The sequence below is a fragment of the Trematomus bernacchii genome, unplaced genomic scaffold (genome assembly GCF_902827165.1).
Source record: "Trematomus bernacchii unplaced genomic scaffold, fTreBer1.1, whole genome shotgun sequence".
Lineage (NCBI taxonomy): Eukaryota > Metazoa > Chordata > Actinopteri > Perciformes > Nototheniidae > Trematomus > Trematomus bernacchii.
The window spans coordinates 22,399,452-22,418,768 of record NW_022987720.1 but is presented as its reverse complement, the minus strand read 5'-3'; the positions used below and the strand labels follow the sequence as shown (position 1 = coordinate 22,418,768).

The 19,317-nt window shown below is 41.4% G+C and overlaps 2 protein-coding genes across 4 annotated transcripts; both read right to left on the bottom strand.

The window, feature by feature from the left end:
• Positions 1 to 17: 17 nt before the first annotated feature.
• Positions 18 to 8,313, bottom strand: LOC117492808 (far upstream element-binding protein 2-like). Of its 3 annotated transcripts, none has more exons than XM_034143198.1 (18): positions 8,032 to 8,313; positions 6,961 to 7,066; positions 6,783 to 6,842; positions 6,623 to 6,659; positions 6,452 to 6,510; positions 6,286 to 6,357; positions 6,141 to 6,198; positions 5,566 to 5,737; positions 5,383 to 5,481; positions 5,195 to 5,293; positions 5,002 to 5,104; positions 4,355 to 4,476; positions 3,938 to 4,231; positions 3,736 to 3,851; positions 3,204 to 3,292; positions 2,680 to 2,889; positions 1,705 to 1,883; positions 18 to 1,560 (listed from the first exon to the last, which is right to left on the bottom strand). In XM_034143198.1, the coding sequence occupies exons 1-18, from the start codon at positions 8,173 to 8,175 to the stop codon at positions 1,552 to 1,554; spliced, it is 2,028 nt and encodes a 675-aa protein (XP_033999089.1). In that variant the 5' UTR covers positions 8,176 to 8,313; the 3' UTR covers positions 18 to 1,551. The 3 variants fall into 3 exon arrangements, with proteins under 3 accessions (XP_033999089.1, XP_033999088.1, XP_033999090.1); XM_034143197.1 differs by having other exon boundaries at positions 4,349 to 4,476; positions 8,032 to 8,312; XM_034143199.1 differs by having other exon boundaries at positions 8,047 to 8,311.
• Positions 8,314 to 9,806: 1,493 nt separating this feature from the next.
• On the bottom strand, positions 9,807 to 14,781 carry LOC117492807 (GTPase IMAP family member 8-like). The gene is made up of 6 exons (XM_034143196.1): positions 14,675 to 14,781; positions 13,013 to 13,732; positions 12,028 to 12,741; positions 11,829 to 11,950; positions 11,068 to 11,734; positions 9,807 to 10,537 (listed from the first exon to the last, which is right to left on the bottom strand). Exons 1-6 carry the CDS (start codon positions 14,685 to 14,687, stop codon positions 10,239 to 10,241), a joined length of 2,535 nt encoding a protein of 844 aa, XP_033999087.1. The 5' UTR covers positions 14,688 to 14,781; the 3' UTR covers positions 9,807 to 10,238.
• Positions 14,782 to 19,317: the final 4,536 nt, after the last annotated feature.

The window sequence follows — 19,317 nt, the reverse complement described above, 5'->3', positions numbered from 1 at the left end:
CATGTCCTTAGACGGTAAAAGATCAAAAGTGTTGTTGATTGTAAGTGTGTGAAAACTCAAAATGTTGCAAATTCAGTTTAAAACGAGATCTTTCAAATATTTTCCTCTGAAAATGGGTTTCATCTATTTAGTAACACTTGATTATTCTTAGAAAAGCTAACAGTGACATCTAGTGGTGATTCGTCTCAAATGTGATTTAGTTATATCTGCTAACAGTTGGCAATGTTTTAAGTGCATACCGTTTGTAAAAAACATGACAACAAAATGTTCAACACACACTTTAAAGTAATCAACATCTGCCCCATTTTAATTCAGAGTATTGCTGCTGGTGGTCATCTATTAACAATATCAACACTGCGTCAAAGCTGCCATTCAAAATACAAGATTCATACCTGATACATCTCTGTAAGTCCAAACCGACAGCCTTATATTGCTGAATATATGTACATGTATATCTTCAAGTGAGACACATTGGAAGACTACATTTCATTCCGTTACACACAATGAAGGGTAAAAGATTTAAACATACTCGTTGGCATCCATGAGAAAAGTAAGTATAAAACGTGCATTAAAATCACAGCATGATGCAAATGTGAGGTGAATTTAGCCTTACATAACACTATTGTAGAAGATATGAAAACTACAGAGGGTGTCAGGAGCTCCAAATTAGGATGAGGTAGGCAGTTGCCTCAAGGTGAATGCCCACACCCAGTATGTTAGTTTGAAAAGGTCTGGTGGGTGTTAATGGCAGGGAAGGCCATAACAAAGATGCATAACCTGATGTGCGGCCCATAAATCCTGCAACCTACGAGCCATTATACAACGTTGTCCTTCAAACTTCAAGGACTCCAGGACTAAGTCTAGTACCTGTCATCGAGGCTCCCTATTTAAAACTATTTCACATAACTTGCATGTCCTTAGCAGATAAAGGGGGGATGTTTTCGTCATCTATATCTAGCAGCTTTCAGCAATGAATAGTGAGTCCACATGCACCAATCAACACTACAAATCAATTTGTATACTTTATAACTGGCTTACAAAATGCTGCATATGAACACATTCATAAGCAAATGAAAAATAATCAAAATGTAGAAATACCAATAAAGTCTTAGCTAAATCAAGAAGAGTCAAATAATTCAATTAAAAAGAATGGGCAAATCAAATGAGCTTTACAAAAGGGATGACTGATGTATTATTACCTGATACACAATAAGATATAAGACCTGATAGCTAGGGAGACGAGGATGATTATATATATTTAAAAGCAACTCCTCTGCAGTAAAGAAAGCATTTCAAGGCTTCCATATATATCATGGCATTCATAAAATATATTTAAAGGTATTGAGAACCTGTGTGGCGGGATATCAGTCCTTCAGCCTCAGCTGCAAAGCACTGGAAAGCTTGTTCAGTTGACAATGTTGATTTGGGAAGTTTCCACGTGTGGTTCGGTGGTGAGGAAGGGTTTCACTTCCACTCTAAATAAACAGGCTGGATCCTGGACTTAAATTCGGGTTCGTCTTCTTCATCCTGTCTTCCTGATTCCTTCTGCCATCACTGCGTCTAAAATACAAACAGTTGAAAGGAAGCACATCCGTTGTATTTTAGAAAATAATGTATTTACTTCAGATGGATTGAAAGCAAACCTCTTTGTCAGATGCGACTGACGGACACAGAAACAGGATGAAAGCCTCGCTCTGTACCGACCTGTCCCTGCTGTGGAGCGGCTGGCTGTCCGGCCGCCTGTCCGGTCTGTCCGTAGTACGACGCCTGCAGCCGGTAGTACTCCGCCCAGGCATCGCTGTAGTCCGGCTCCCCCCCCGCTGTGGACACTGCCCCCACCGCTGCTCCTTCAGGTGCAGCAGGGGCAGAGCCGCCTGCCTGGCCTGGAGGAGGGATAAAAGAGACACATCACCATAACAGTCACTTCCACTTTAAGAACAAGTTCACCTGAGGAAACAACAAATCAACACGTATTATCTCTGATCAGGTTTTGATGTTTAAGTGACTAAATATATCTTACTTAAACCAACTCGATGCATACTAATGCTAAGCAACACAAATCAGAAATGTAATATATAAAATACTGCAAAAGATGAACCAAACATTTTTTTTTACATTATACATAGATTATAAATTATTTCATTTTCAAAAATAAAATGGATATCATGGATATTATTTTAGTTTATTGTTATTTTTATGATGTGTTCATGTGCTTTTGTGGTTTTATCTTGTATTTTGTATGTCACTGCTGAACAACCAATTGTTTTGGGGGATATTATCAACTACATTTGTCCAAGAATAAGATTCAGATTTATTCTATTAATGTTTAATATTTTCACTGTTTAACCAAAGTGAGTTAGGTAAAAAGTTCCATTTGAGCATGTGAAGAAATTAGAGCTTCACCTGTCTTGGCCTGACTACTGCTATGGGTTGTCTGGGCTAGTCGCTTATAAATAGCTGACAAATGTTAAAATGGGTCAAACACCCACATTTGGTGTTGGTCAATCATCCCTAACAAAATGAATTCCTTCTAAGTTGTATGGGTTACATAAAACCCATTAACATTATGTATTTAGTCTACCGGCTGAAGTTGATGATGACTGGTTTAAAGCAGCAGAACATTTCAGCAGCAATAGAAAAGCAGGTAAAGCTCCAGAGGGAGTTGTTCTGCGGCCTCACCCATCTGCTTGTAGTACTCCTCCCAGGCCTTGCTGTAGTCTGGTTGGCCCCCGGGCGTCTGTGCAGGCTGGGTCTGCTCCCCTGAAGGTTGGGCCCCTCCTCCTGCCGGGGTAGCGGGGTTCTGGGCTGGACCCCCCCCTGGCGGCTGATGGTAGTACTGAGCGTAGTAGGCCGCCCAGGCTGCGTTGGGGTCATTGGCTGCTGCCTTGCCTAGAAAAGATGCAGGGTGGAGGGGGTGAGGTCCTGCTACTGGCCTGGAGACCGGGCTTGGAGACCAGGGGGGAAACAGAGACACGGTTAGCTGCTGCTCAACGTCAAGACATCTCATCACAACATTACCATCAGTACTCCTGTTCACCTTCCTAGACTTAGAAAACAAAAAGGCATTACTCATCTGAAAATAGGACGGTTAAAACGTATAGCCTGGGATGAAAGCACTGTAGCAGCCAACATGCTAAAAAGAGCATAAAATAAACAATGATCCCCCAAAACCAGGAGAGGCAGTGAAGTCAACGGTGACTCACTGGGGTCATGGGGGGCCTGGGGCTGCCACTGCTGGTAGGTGTTGCTCCAGCCCTGAGGGGGGTACTGGTGAGGACCTGGAGGACCACCACTGAGGAGAAGAGCAATGGTTGGCATCACTATGACATGATAGGGAAACAAATGATACTCTGAAATGCAACTATACAAACTATTGGATTTAGAAGAAAACTAAGTCTTCTGACCAAAATGTTTTTTCAGGTTATATTTTCCATCAACAATTGATTAAAACAAGTTAAAGAGGAAGCCACAACATTAGCCTTTGGTGGCTGCTAAACAAATAGCAAAAATGGTTCATTCATGAGATTTCAGCACATAAAACCACCACTGATCTCTTATGCAGCTGCAGAATAAAAATCAGCTACTTCTCAGTCTGGTAACATGCCCCCTCGCTTATTTGCACGGATTTCATACATGGCCTCTCTGTAATCCAGTGAACAGAATCATGTTGTAGCTACGGATAACTTTAATATCTGAAGCTTTACAAACAGTTGTATGATAGTCCTTGTTACTCACTGTGGTGGTCCGGGCACCCCAGGCGGTCCAGGGTTGTATGGGTCAGGGTTGTAGGGACCCATTGGACCTCCAGGACCTGGTCCACCTGGCCCCGGGCCCACAGGACACAGGGGGATCTGAAACATGTTAATTAATCCCACATCAAATAAAGAAGAACCGACATATTTACCTATCTGTAAGTAAAAATTAAAATAGAAAGTACCTCAATCTTCTCCTCGATGAGCTGCTTGGCGTGGTCGATCTGCTGCGGCGAGCCCCGGATGATAAAGATCTTGAAGTTGGGGTCTCCGTTGGGGGGCGGTTGTCGGCAGATTTCTACAAAGGCCCCTGTCTGCTGGTTGATGGATTTAATGTTCTCTCCTCCCCGGCCAATCACAAGTCCACACTTGTGGGCAGGAATAGAGAAGGTCATTTCCCCTCCAGGGGGCCCCCAGCCGCCTTGACCCCCACCTCGACCCCTGTTGCCTGCAGGCATGCCTGGAGGACCTGGGGGACCCTGTGGTTGGAGCGGAGAGAAAGCCTCAGTATTTTAGCAAGCATGCTTAAGGATTATTACATCTTGCTGCCATACGTTTACTATTATGCACAATTGATTGGGAATATACTTTATTACATTTACCCCCTGTCCCTCATCCCGGACCCTGATGCTCTGCAGCAGGTCGTTGATGATCTGAGAAGCGTGGTCGCAGCAGTCAGGGGGGCCACTGATGTGTGCGATCTTATCTGGACCAGTCCCATCATCTGTAGGAAAGATTGAAATCTGCATTTAGCTGTATTCTTTTTTTTATTTTTATCAAATGACCTATGTGGAAGGGTCAATTTAAGTGCCTCAACTCAAAACCTCACACAGGCCAGGTAAAGTCTACCTGCTCTATTATTGAAAAATCAGTTCAACACAATAATGGATGTTAAGTCAATAAAAAAGAGAGAGCAAGATGACACCAGATTTGCAACCAAAGTGAGAGATTTGCCTGATTCAGCAGATATTGGGCAACATCACAATGCAAGCAGCTGTCTGTAAACCCTTTTTACAGAAAAGGGACAAGGTAATTGCTCTGGTGAAATAAAGACACTACGTCTTTCATTTACATTTATCATTCGTTAAAAGACAAAAAAGTATAGGGACAATGAGAGCCAAGAAGGTGCCTTTTTTATTAATCGGCATCAAACTTTCATGTTCTCTTGACATTGATTAGAACGTTTATGTGCGGTTAATGCAACATCAACATATTAATCATTAAAGTCAATTCAAGGCCTGACTCCTACCTTGTTTGAACTGTATCCTAACTCCGGCATCATTCTGGATTTTCTTGATCATCTCTCCATTGCGCCCGATAACCACACCGACTGAGTGTCTTGGTATAGGAATCTATGTGGAAAACAGACGTTTTTTAAAACCAATTTGGTTCAATGGCAACTTATCCCACTTCTTATTTTGCTCCGTCTCACACAAACTCACATCCATGCCTCCTCCCATCCGGGCGCTGAAGTCATTTCTTTCATTGAAGCCACCGTGGTCCCTCTCCCTCAGAATGTCCTGCACCATCTCCTGGGCTTGCTGAAAAGGAAAACACGATGATGACATTACATGGCAACTGGACACAACAGATTTATGTTGACATTTATGAGAAGATTATATAAATGTACTTGGACTTTGTAGGGATCTCCGATGATGCGTAGGGGCTTGTCGACGTTGGGTCCCTGAGAGACATCCTGGATCAGAATCATCTTCACCCCTGCACGCTCCTGGATTTCACGCGATTGTGCATTATCATGATTGAATACTGGAGTATGCTTTAATGTAGTTACAGTTTCTAAAATGCAGTTTACCTGCAGCTGTTTGATAGTCTCTCCTCCCTTTCCAATGACCAGCCCAGCCTTGCCTGCTGGGATCATCATCTCGTGCACCGTGCCGCTCTGCCCGTTGGTGGACTCGTGATAAGAAGAAGGGGGCGTACCCCTCCCTCGAGACACGATCTCGTCCAAAAGCCTCCGGGCATCCCTATCCAGGGAAGAGCTGACCAGTTACTCTGCGTCCTTTTTACAAAATGTTGTAATCAAGCTGATCTAACGGCCATTGACAGTAAGCAATTAAGGTCTGTACAGGTTAACCATTTACAAATAGCATCGTAGGGCTTCAAACTAAGTGCCTAATTTATATAAAGCTTGGCCAGACATTATTTTTGAATTAATTTGATACATTAATCAAAATGGTTTATTAATTGGCTCCTTTCATGGCAGTCAGGGTCACATAAAATCAGTGACAACAATCTAATTTTTAAGCAATGTTCTTGCCAGGTTTTTTTGGACAAATTTGACAAATACACAGGGCAACCAACATCATACGTAAGACGTAACATAAACAAAACAAAAGTGAGCCTATTTTCATAAGGTCTGATACTTACTGTATGGAGTCTTGGGAACCTGTGAGAGACACGCTCCTGTCTGGAAGGCCTCCACTGTCTGGATACACACACATAGAATACCAATATTAAAATTAAAAGGTAAACTATAGTGAAAATGTAAACCGGTGGATGAGTAAAGCAGTACCTGGAGCTATCTGAACCTTGCAACCGGACTCCTGTTGAATCTTATTGATCTGTTCACCCCCACGGCCAATAACTGTGGACAAAGAGAGATACAACTTTGTTATGAGTGAGTCACACTCTCAAAGCGTATCTTTTTGTGTGCTAAAATTGAGTTGGTTTGAACTCACTGAGTCCCACCATGCTGTCCGGGACACTGTATTCCTCTGTGTTGGAGGCAGGCCTGGAACTATCAGCAGGCAAGAATGACAATCAGGGAAAAAGAGGCAATAAATCAGGCAAAAATTATAAAAAGGCTTCAAACTTATACATACAAACAACTGAAAATGATCAGATCTTACCTTTGTTGTGCAAGAGCAGCCAGTTGTGCACCAATAGCTGAGACATAAACAGAAAAAAAGAGAGTACAGCTGGAAGTCTCTACTAAATAGTGTCAGCTATATATTTTAAACATCACAGCGCAAAAAGGAAACAGAACATTGAATAGAGGGATGAACTCACACAATGCATTGGCTGAATCCAAGTCACTCTGAACAGCCAGCTTCTTACTCTCCGGTTCATCTGTCAGGCGCATGCAATACAGACAATACAGGTAAGAAAGGTATTATTCAATTGGGTGATAAAATAAACCCACTTAGGATCAAGAAGACTGTGCACTGAGTAGCGAGGTGACCAATACCTGCATCCTCCAGCTGGCGTTTCTGTGCAGTGAAGGGAAAGCCATCTGATGCAGTGTTGTTGTTCATGGGAGGAGGACCAGCATCACCTCCAATCTTTGCTGCAATCTGAAAAGAAAGAATAAAGGTAACCATGACAATTCAGCTGTAAAAAAACAGATTGTCCTACCCTCCCCTTCAAGTGTGCCAACATGATAAAACTCAGGTATAAGCTACACTTGAGACTGAGCATGTCAGACTTATGGTCTGGAAGAGAATAACCTTTTTTATGCCAAGGATTTTTACACAAACAAAGAATTTGACTTGTTTTTTTGCAATGCTCTCAGTAGACATATGAAGGTTAAGAATAGACAAGACTATAATGTACAAAAGTAATAGGTGAACATGTAAAAAGTATATAAATAAATGAATTTGTCCATCTATCTGATCTGGCCTGGGACATCCACTATAATAATATGAAGTCTAAAGTCAACTCAAATCCACTTTATTGTCAATGTCTGTGTCTGTGTGTGTGATACAAACAGGGAAATCGAAATGCCACTTCTCACAGTCCCAAATAATACAAAAATATAAATCCACTTAAAAATAACATAACAAAAATAACATAATAAATAATTAAGACTAGGCCTATATACAGTAGTTAGTTGATTAGATTTTGGTTATTTTACAAGTTGCCTTTTTTTTCTTGGCTTGTTTTATGCCAACCAGGTGTTTGCCATCATACCTGCATGGGTTTTATATAAACCACCCCCACAGTTAGTATAAACATCAAACCCATAATGTTGTATTTTTATTGACTCGAATTTAGGTAATTGTTAAGCTAATCTTGCAAGTTTTATTTTCCTATCACCCTGTCACTTACATACTGGGTTTGTTGGGACACACAGACAGTGTTTCAGCTAATGTACGACAAGCAGTGACCATACATTACTAGCTTACTTTTACTACTATTAACAATTCGTAAATAGTAATACATGATAATTCAGAATATCAATAGTATATATCAGGCTGTGTAAACAATATTAGCCCATAAGCTAAGCAGAAAGCTAGCCCTCCCCCAGTTCAGCTGTCACCTCCCTCCTCCTCACCAGCCGGGCCCGCTGCACTGCGTCCGCGAACGCATCTTTCTGGATGCCTCTTGCCCCGTTCCCGAGAGCTGTCTGCCCGCCCAGAGGGTCCCCGGGTCCCGCTGCAGACACCGCATTGCACTCCGACATGTCGACCAGAAGACAGGTGCTGGAAAGAAAGCAGAAAAGCAGGAGTTGCGCAACACTGGGACGAAAAGTAAAAAAATAACGGGTACAGGAAGGCAACGGAGATAAACGACGGAGGCCTGTAAGGTGTTTTCGCGATTGCATTAATCTGTTATCATCATCAGTGTTGGTTGGAACCTATGGTTGGAACAAGTAATAATATTAAAAATACAAGTACAAATACTATGGTCTTAAAATATTCCACTACAAGTAAAAGTCCTGATTTAAATGTTCTACTTCAGTAAAAGTATAAAAGTAATTGTATCAAAATGTAATTCAAGTACAAAAAGTAAAAGTACTCATCTGCTCAATGACCTGATTCAGGATAATATAAAGTAGGCTACAGGAGTATTATCAGCTAAATGTACTTCAAGTTTCAACAGTGAAAGTACTCGTTATGCATCTTTTCACAGTATGTTATGAGGGTTTTAATTCTATCATGTTTTTACACATTTAAGAGCATTTCAGTGTAACTGGTCAATTTTGACCAAATGTTAAATATACTGTCGAGATTAATATTAAATGGACTACTGCATTATACTATATCAGCATGTGTGTTTTTATATTTACAAAGTAACGAGTAACTGTGAGCGTTAAAATAAATGTACTGGAGTAAAAAGTATGATATTCACCTCCGAAATGTTGTGGCGATGAAGTATAAAGTACAAAAATGTCAAAAAAGTACTTAAGTACAGTACTTGAGTAAATGTACTTAGTAACTTTCCACCAATGATCATCATAGGCCACATCAGCATTATGGTTGCCCTCATTTGGCTAGTTGTAACTTTAAGAGTATATTATATATACTTTTTATAATATTAAACCTTACCTCTGCATTCAATTATTATTGGTTTTAGTAATAAACCACCTCTGAGAGCAGAAGTCTAGGGGAATTAAATGCAAGCAGATATTCAAGTGTACAACAATAGTACAATTTATTTTTTAAATGAGTTCCATAACAAAACACATGATTGTCCATTAATATAAAGACGACTTTACAAAAAAACAGTGGCCAAAGAAGGACTCAGATATTTTGCTTAAGTAATACCACAGAATGACAATACACTGAAACATCCTTCATTACAAGTTAAGGTCCTTTATTCAATGTTATCAAAGTAAAATAACTGTTTTAGCATCATAAATCAAGTATCTAGCCAACTAAAAAGTAGCCTACCTATATAGAATGGCCCATTTCAGAATAATGTATGATAAATTGATGAATTACTTTATACATAATTGTATGCAACTGACAAAGGTGGGGGTATTTCTAACAAACAGATAGGCCTTCTGCTGGATTGCTTTACCATCAATAATATATCACCATTAATTAGTTCAAGGTTTAAGGTTCAAGGCTTTTATTAGTCATACGTACATAGCTATAGTGTAGTTATGACGATGAAAATCTTAGGTCACAGGCTCCTCCAACAGTGTAACACAATAAAACCGAAAAACCGAAAAGATAGTGCAAGTAAATAAGTAAAAATAGTAAATTAGTAAAATTGTGAAAAAGTGCAATAAGAGTCTATATACAAGTGATTGGAATATGATATATTAGATAAATCATTTCTAAGTTGCAGCCAGATGAATGTTATGGATGTTGTTTCAAAAGTTCAGGTTTTTAATAGTCTTATGGCCTGTGGGATGAAACTGTCCCTGAGTCTGGTGGTTAGTCCGGAATCGGATGCTGCGGTATCGCCTGCCAGACTGATATTTGGGGGAAATTCTGAATCTTTAAATGATTTCATGTTCTGCATACAATTAAAATTTTCTATTCATGATATGCTATAACATGCTTTTTTACACTGTTACAGGGAAGACCCGAAAATATAATCTCTGCATTGACATGATTACATAATCACATTAAATAATGAACATTGAACATAACATACATAGTATTGGCTGCATCAGAAAGTAATACAGCTAGATAATCACCAAGTTTCTGGCAGGGTCCAACAGTGTTTGGAAAACTGTGCTTTCTGTGCACGTTTTCTCTTTTGTTACCATAGTTACCAGCCTGCTTGTGTGTGCTAAAAAGAGTGCCTGCGTTTTGTTTCTTCAATGTGTGTCAAGACCCTGCCATGGACAATAGACTCTAACTTCCTTTGTTGATGTTTATCTGACAAAAACCTTGTCATTCGTTGATGATTGTCGTCTGTCAGGAGGCTTTGGTCCAACATCTCCACATCACTGGCTGAAATACTCATGCTGTCGACCCCAGAGGTGACATCAGAGCCCCCAAATCTAACGCTCAGCCATTCAGTCACTTTGGCACATTCTCTTTGACTCCAAAATGTGCCCCCAACTTCTATGGGAACATCTCCACTCACTGAAAACAGAATTTGAATAGTGTAACTACTTTTGTTGGAAATGGTCTGGATGTCAACGAAAAATGACCAATGCCAAAATATTGAAAATCCTTCAATATGTTGTCTAAAATGTGTGATGATTCCATTCTCATGTAAACAAAACAATATTGACGTCAGCAAAAATAAAATAAATAAAGTGTATGATAAGTTGTTAATGTAAAAATTACAAGACATTTCGATACATCGTAGGTTGAGACAATGGCACTAATATAATCAAGGTCATGTCTATTGATGGTATGATAAATCGGTAACATAAAATCTGATTGAAGTCATGTCCACATACAGTACGACAGGCTAATAGTGTTCAGATTATAAAGGTCTGGTCAATATGTTGCACGTTAAGTTGGTAACATAAATGTTATTGAGGCAATAACCACATTTAATACGATAATTCGATAACATTATTATCGTAACAGGCCATATGGTCTATCTTACATTTTAAAACAATTTAAAAACATGTCCTAGATTAACTGAGTAATATCAAACTCACTGCTCGGAGTGAAGGCTCCATCCATGCTTGCGTTCATCTTCATAGATGGTACGATCGGTTCTTCTGGTTCTTGTGCAACAGCTTTCAACATCCTGTCGATTAGCTCCTGCTCCCTCCTGTTCCACTCCTCTTGCCACTGCGTTGGTTTCCGCTTGTTCCCCATTTTGTCTTCAGCGGCAAAGTATTGGCCCTTGTTTCGTGTTATCATGTCAAACATTTTCTCAAACAGCTGTATGATAGGTAAAGCAAAACAACCATATGGATTGCAGTTCATGGCATGATATCTGTACCCACACTTTTCCACCAGCTGTTCCAGGTGTTGGCCTTCTGTGGCAATGTGCTCCTCAATGGATCTTTCCTTGAGCCAGTCTTCCCAGGTAAACAGCACCATGCAGTGCCTCCAGACACTGTCACCGAATGGCATCAAGAGCTCAACCATTGTTTTGTAGTCATTCTCTGTAAAGGTTTTGAAAATGGGTACAACCAAGAGAAAAGCATTAGGACCAGGAGCACACATTGAGACGCTGCGCAGAACTTCACTCTTGAGCCAGTCGGGTGTGATCTCGTCTGCAAACCAGCCTGGTGCCTCAACCACGGTGATGTTTCGTCGAGCAACATTTCTTTCATGTTTCTCACACATTGTGGTTCTTCTCTGATCTTGGAATTCCTGCATAGAAGTAACCAAACAAAATAATATGACAACCAAAACAGACTTCAACAATCAGATGTTTCCCCCGAAAAAACCTGTAGAGGTTTGTTACCTTCTTCATCCAAGCTGTGCCAAACAGCTCTTCAAAAAGGATCATGTTTCCTGCCATACCCTTCCCAGAGTCTTTCGGCCCGATAAGTACAACCTTATGGTCAGTGATTGTCTGCGTCTCCCCTTGGGAAATGTGAGTTTTTTTTCAATTAGAAATAGTAATAATAATTAAATTAATCATACATTCAGTTTTTTATTACCTCGAAACAACTCTTTGAGTATTCTTGCTTGTCTTTGGGCCGTCTGACGAATACTTTTTGCCTTCTTGTCTGTAACCTCTTTTCTTGCCTCCATCTGCTCAGCACGGCCCAGGTTGACTTCAAAATGACCATCTTTGTTTCCTGCCCACATCTCTTCAATCTTCTCAAGGAGCTCCGTTACCTGAGTCTCGTCACTGTGGTTTTTGTTATCCAAGACATGATACATGTTCCCACACTTCTCCACAAGCCACTGCAGACCCTTCTCACTCTCAATGCGCTCTTCCACAGTCTTCACTCCCAGCCAGTCACCTCTGGTAAACAGAACAATTGTGTGCTTCCAGACTTCATCCGTGAACAGACTCATGTGCTCCTGGACCGCTTTCTGGTATGTTGCGTTGAACGCGGATGCCAGGCCGACAACAAGGAGCACTGCGTGGGGTCCTGAAGTGCACAGATGCATGCTGTTTTCTATTTCAAGTTTATTAATCTCGGAGAGCTCCTGAAGGGTGCCGTTGTATAACCAGCCTGGAGAGTCAACCACTGTGAGCTGCCTATCTGCCACCATGCTGTGGTTTATTTCGCAGCACACAGTTGTTCTCATGTGAGTAACAGGAAATGCATATTTCCTTAGAATGGTGTTGCCTGCTGAGCTCTTGGCTGACCACTGTGCACCAACCATCACTAGCCTCAAATGTGTTGGGGGAGTTTTGCCACCTAGAGACAAAGTGGAATTAAAAGATATTCAGACTTGAGGTTTTGTGCATCATTATGTAATTGTCAGGTTGACCATCAAGACTTTTTTAACTATTCAAACACCTAAGTCAGTAAAATCAGAAACTTCTCAAAGGGAAAAAAAGAGTTTAAATCAATCTAGGAGGACGTGAGGTATCTTTGCAGGTATCATTTGCATTGTAATGTCAAAAGGCTATTGATAAATGGTATCTTCGTCATATTTGTCTGCATTTTAGAGACATTTCTGACTTACCTTCAATCAGGGCTTTGAGTTTCCTTCTTTTTGCCTGCACTTCGGCAAACCTCTTTGATGCTCTTTCAACGATTGCTTCCATTTTCTCTCTCAGAGCACTCCCATCAGCAGCATCAATAGAATAGTGACCAGCAGCATTTTGTGCAATCATTGCCTCTATTTTCTCGAAAAGCCTTGTGACCTGAGTCCTATCCTGGTGGTTGCTGATGTTGAAAACATGCTTTCGGTTTCCACATTGTTGAAGAATCATCTGAAGTGCTGGCCAGAAAGGGATGTCGTATTTTAAACTTGTTTTACATGGATCATCTACAGTGAACAGCACAATGGTTTGATCAAAGACTCCTTTATTGAAGAGTTGCATGTGCTCTTCTAGGGATTCCTTGAAAATGTCAGAAAAGTCTTCTTCTAAAGGAATGACTAGAAGAAATATGTGAGGCCCTGGGGGACACAGATGGACGCTGTTCTTGATTTCTATCTGATCCAGCTCTGGGGTGTTTTCTTGTGGGTAGTGGCACCACCAGCCTGGAGTATCAACCACAGTGACCCGTCTGCCATGTACCTCCCGCTGACTCACAACACTCTGGGCAGTTCTTCTGTTGGTCTCAAAAACACTTTTGCCAAGTATGATGTTGCCAGCTGTACTTTTAAAACTGGGGTCACTGGTTAATACTCTTCCACCTAATAACACAATCCTCAACTCTGGAGGGTGCTTAGTTTGCCCTGTAAGAGATATAACAAATTTCCCGTTTACACACATGCATTATATAAATCTAGAACATTTTCATGATCTGTCTATTTGCATGAAAAGTATAGCTTTGACAACAATGTCATTGCAACATTAAATTCACTTATACTAAAACACACATCTGTCATCAGGAAATCCTGCTGTGAAGGACTGTCACATACCAGCTTATACAAGCGGTATGGCTTGTGTGGTGGCAATATCAGTACATAATGAAAAGTAAAAACTGTTCTGTCTTTGAGTTTAAATCATATATCTGCAGATCTACCGACAAGCTCAGTAAAATTTGTGAAATGAGCGAGTGATGTTTTTTTTATACACATTAATAGTGAATGCACAAACTTACATTTGCAAGGTAATAAACATATAGTGCATTAATAATCATCTATGAGCGAGAAAGGCATCTTTAAAATACAGCTGAGTAATTCAAGGCATCTTATCCTTATTGTGTACCGACATTCAGTGAAACACTAGCATGATTACAATCTCCTCACAGAAACTGGAACTGGAAAATCCCCTGCAGATCTGGACATTTCCATCACACCTAATAACCTTTTCCCCATATTTACAGCAACAAACAAATGCTGATAACTCAGGAAAAGTATTGTTTTATTATTAAAGTTGAATTCAGATTCAATTCTAATAATAAAACAATTCATCATGATTTTGAAAAGCCTAAGCAGGGATAAAAGCCAGCAATTAGTTTCAATAAACATAATTACCTTGACATACAATAACTTTTTCTTTATTAACAATGTGTAATTGTCTCTATTGAACAAATACAATGACAACAATGTGATTAACAAATCAATAAATAAACACTTGTATTACATAAATGTCCTAAACAATGCAGAAAAGGTCGCAGAACAACATTATTGTCCTAAGTTTATTAACAATAGTCATATGAGCTTAAACTTTACCTTTTGTTTCCATTGCCACTGTTGACTTTTCTTCTCCAATCGAGTGACTCTATTGAAGATAACTCGGCTAAATCCCCAGCACCAATGCCAGATTCACTGGTTATGCGTGTATGGGGACTGAGATACGGATAAACAGGGAAGTCAAATTTGTCTAGTATAATGTTACACCTCTGCACACCACTCTGTTTTATTTGTACAAGAATAGGGTGTGGTTTGTTACATTGGACTTGTAGTGGCAATTTCTTATTTTACCTTATATGGTAAAACCATAGACTGTATATATAAATGGACGTAGTGTCCGTGATGTCACCCATAGGATTCTGCAGAGTTGCAGAGAAGGGTAAAACCAAATGCAACAGTTCTATGATGACACGTGTATTCAGTACATGTCCTTGCTTGACCATTGTTTGAGTGATTCTACAATTTAGGGTACATTCCATGTCCATTGATGTCCATTGATGATAATTATAATTATTCTAACTATTTTCTTCAAAAATATCATATTTTGCCTATTATTGGAAAGCATGTTATAATATCACACAAACATTATGTGTATCCTATGCTTTATTTAGCTTGAAATGTGTCATGATGTTCTTAAATTGTCAGTTTTTGCTCTGTCCGTTTTTCAGTTGAGGGTGTCTTGGTTTCAAAATAATGAATAAAAACCATTAAAGTAAATAAAAAAAAGTATTCATTTATTTCAAAAGTCTAAATACTAAAGAATAATAACATATTTTTAATTGATTTCCTCCTTTAAATAATTTAAATATCTTAATATATGAATGTCCGCAAAAGTTCTGTCAACTATGTTACTAACAGAACTCCCCCTTTAACTCAAAAATGGTTTGTCCCAATACCATGTCACCAGCATCACATGATGCCATGTTCCTCTTTGGCAGACATTTTGAACACACTGTGGTGATTGTCCTCTAATTTTTTACAATATTTTATGTATAATAGCACATTGTCAATGAGTATATTAATTGACCATCAACAATGTTACGTACATTGTTATGGTTTACAATTGTTTAATGACTTTAATTCAATTATATGTTCAAATGTGATGTTAACCTGTTCAAGAAAATGACATGTGGTCATCCAAGCAAGGCCTACCATTGAAATGATGGGTCAAAATAGGGAAATTGTCAACTAGGTTACCTGTCAACTAAGTTACCCAGTACTGTAATAACTGTAGTAACTTAGTTGACAGGTAACCTAGTTGACAATTTGTATGACATGTAGACGTCATTACACATCATTATCAATGGAATTTTGCACTTCTGCCTTGAAATGAACATAGTGCTGATGGTTAATAATGTGTCCAGTCAACTATGTTATTTGCGTCAAATGTTTGACTTTCATTGTCAACTATGTTGCACCTCATTTTTTCAAATTTAAAATATCTAAAATAGTGCTTCTGATATCCTTTATAGTATAATGTATATCTACACAGGTTGGAGTTTTACATGACATCTCTTAAAACTATCAAAATGACCTGTATGGTAGTTTTATAATACAAAATAGCCCTAAACTTAATGACAGTGCTGAACATATCACATGAAAAAACAAAACTTTAATACAATTATTTTTTAAACTTTAAAAAATCTTTGGATATATGGTAGAATAGACTCAAGAGCCTTTCAAATTTGATTTTACTTGAAGTGCAGGACTTAATCAAATGATTGTAATGACATCAAGTTTGTCCGTAACATAGTTGACAAACTGAGTAGTGAAAACATCCTTTCCCTTAAACTAACTTGAACCACTGATTGTTCTATTGAGAAAGAACACTTTCTTTGTACTGTTTTGTTGATGTGAAATGCACCCTAAATTATAGAATCACTCGTTTAACTTTTAACTGTGTCTGGGTGTCAGACACCACCGCACCCAGACGTTTCCTGTCACTATCACACTTGCACAGTTCCTGTTTCTAAAAAGAGCAGTGCACAGTTCCTGTTTCACCAAGAAGAACCGGCAACTGAGTGAACTGACCCACTCTGTTGTGCAACATGTACTATTGTAACAATCTGCATGGCAACGGCATAGCAAGGGTGGGACTGCGCCTGGATGTAGCTCAATGGCGCAGTCATAGGGCCGATGAGGTGGGAGAGATGTCGCCTTAGTCTTGCTAAAAACCTCCTTAAAGTCCAAATATTCTGCCGGAACCCCTGTGACATCCGGAACCAGGTTCATATCCACAGATAGTTGAGGTGCGGCGGCCTGCTTGAGGCAAACCTGATGACAGGAGGAACTCCAACCTAGGATGGACCCAGTTGCCCAGTCAATGTTCAGGTTGTGGCGGCGGAGCCATGGATAACCCAAAATCAGAGGAATTTGGGGGGACCGTAGCACATGAAACTGGATTGTCTCATGGTGGTTCCCCGACATGAGCATATGGACCGGTGTCGTCTGGTGTGTCACCGTTCCCAGCAGGTGACCATCCAAAGCATTAGCCGGTACCGGCTGGGGCAGCTGAACCTGTTGGATGCCCAGCTGTAGTGCGAGCTCCTCGTCAATGATGCTGACATCTGATCCGGAGTCGATAAAAACAGCCAGAGCCTGAGATTTGCCTGTCAGGAGGAGTCGAGCATGGCACAAGGGTCTTACATTGGGGATCAGCTCAGAGGTTTGGCCCACCAGTATACTCCCCATTACTGATGAGCTCTGCCTTTTACCGGACAACGGGAAACAAAATGTCCAGTCTGACCACAGTAAAGGCATAGATTACCTCTTCGACGTAATTCCTTCTCCTCAGAGGTAAGACTGGTACGACCCACTTGCATGGGCTCGACCTCCCCGTACCGTGAGTCAGAGTAGGGGTGGGAATTCTCCGCCGAAACCGGAAGTCGAAATCTCCCGCAAACCGGAAGTTGTTGTCGCGAGCAGCGGCCCGCCGCTCGCGTCTGTTGCTCTCCTCTCCGGGTCTGGATTCGTCTGTCAATCCGAGAGGTGAGCTCGATCAACCCATCCAAGGAAGCAGGGAGATCATAGGAAACCAGCTCATCTCTCATATAATCCGCTAATCCTCTCAGATATGCGTCACACTGCGCCGGCTCGTTCCAGCTGCTGCGGCGGCTGCTGGTGCGGAAGTCAATAGCGTAATCTACCACCGTGCCGGAACCCTGGCTCAAACTCAGCAGACCTCCGGCAGCGTCGGGACCCAGATGAACGGAACCGAACACCTTCCGCATCTCCGTGGAAAATGCAGCAAAAGAGGCGCAGGCTGGAGTCTGCTGCTCCCACTCTGCAGTACCCCATAAACGGGCTTTCCCCGTCAGATGATTAACGGTGAAAGCTACGCGAGCCGCCTCAGGGGCAAAGGTGTGTGGCTGCAGTGAAAACAATATGGAACAGTTTGTGAGAAAAGGACTGCATCCCTCAGGCTCACCAGCGTAGCGTTCCGGAGTTCCCACACGAGGCTCCGGAGCGTATCCAGTCGGTCCAGAGGCTGGAGTGAACATCGGAGCTGCGGGCGGAGGGACGGTAGCAGCCATGGTAGTGGCTAGCTGTCGTACGGTGGCGGCCATCTGCTGCATCTGGGAGGTCAGGTAAGCCAGCGTTTGTCCCTGGGTTGAGGTTGCCTGGTGGGTCTCGGTAGCTAAGGTAGCTATCGTGACCTCCTGTCTTTGGATGGCTTCCTCAACCATCTCAAAGCGGTTTCTAGGAGACCCGGTGTTTGCTTGGTCCATTTCTGGCCAGATCGTTCTGTCACAAACGAGCTGAGAACCAAAATGCAACACACGGGAAACCAGGGATAGTCGGTAAGAGACGAAACGGCAGATAGTAGGCAAAGGGCTGGTCGGGGACAGGCGAGGGTTCCAGGAGAAAGCAAGACGGGAGTCGCAGGTACAGGCCGGGTCAGGGAGCAGGCGAGGCAGAATAGTCCGGGTACAGGCAGGGTCAGGAAACAGGCGAGGCAGGCTGGTCAGGGACAGGCAGGGTCGAAACCGGGAGAGCAATCTGGAAGATAAGGCGGGAAAGACTGGCATGCTGCAAAGTACGATCTGGCACTGAGGTGAAAGTGAAGTGGGCCTATATACTAAAGGAGCTGATGGGTGTAATGGCGCGTTTCCACTACAGCGCGGAGCACGGTTTAAGAGGGCTGTGACGTCAGCGGCCCGTTTTTGGTTGCGTTTCCACTTGGCCTAGTACCGGCCGGCGGGTCCTAATTCACAGTTTTTCTGGCCTCAGAAAATCGTGGGTCTAGGGCTAGAGACAACGAGGCTGAGTCGGGCTGAGTATGCTAAACTAGAGAGAATCGCTGGCAAGGGGGCTACAACTACAACAAGATGGACATATTTGACCGTGATTTAATTGTAATACACGTTTCAAAATGATGACGAAGTAACAACATACTGATACCGGTTAGTAAAAACCATGAATTAATGCTTTGACAAGTCTGCAGACAGACGGCAGGCGAAAAACCTTTTAAAATGCGTGTTTTCTAAATGGAGATTGGCTAAGCTAACGCAGTATATGCTCCGACCGTCCACACTCACAACAACGGCCTATACAGACATAAATAAAGCAGCGACTGTATTCGCCATGACACAGGCAGTCTGTGGTTTGTACTTGTTTAACTTTTGTCTAGTTTCTGAACATATATGAGGAGCTGTGAGCTCTGAGTGCTAACAGCTAACGGC

Coding starts and splice junctions, on each gene's coding strand:
- LOC117492807 (XM_034143196.1), bottom strand. Junction 12,742..13,012: donor ACTCAAAGCCCTGATTGAAG/GTAAGTCAGAAA, acceptor CTTTGTCTCTAG/GTGGCAAAACTCCCCCAACA. Junction 11,735..11,828: donor GCACAGCTTGGATGAAGAAG/GTAACAAACCTC, acceptor ACTTCTATGCAG/GAATTCCAAGATCAGAGAAG.
- LOC117492808 (XM_034143197.1), bottom strand. CDS start 8,175: ATGTCGGAGTGCAATGCGGTGTCTGCAGCGGGACCCGGGGACCCTCTG. Junction 6,843..6,960: donor ACGCCAGCTGGAGGATGCAG/GTATTGGTCACC, acceptor TGCGCCTGACAG/ATGAACCGGAGAGTAAGAAG. Junction 6,511..6,622: donor GCTGCTCTTGCACAACAAAG/GTAAGATCTGAT, acceptor GCCTGCTGATAG/TTCCAGGCCTGCCTCCAACA.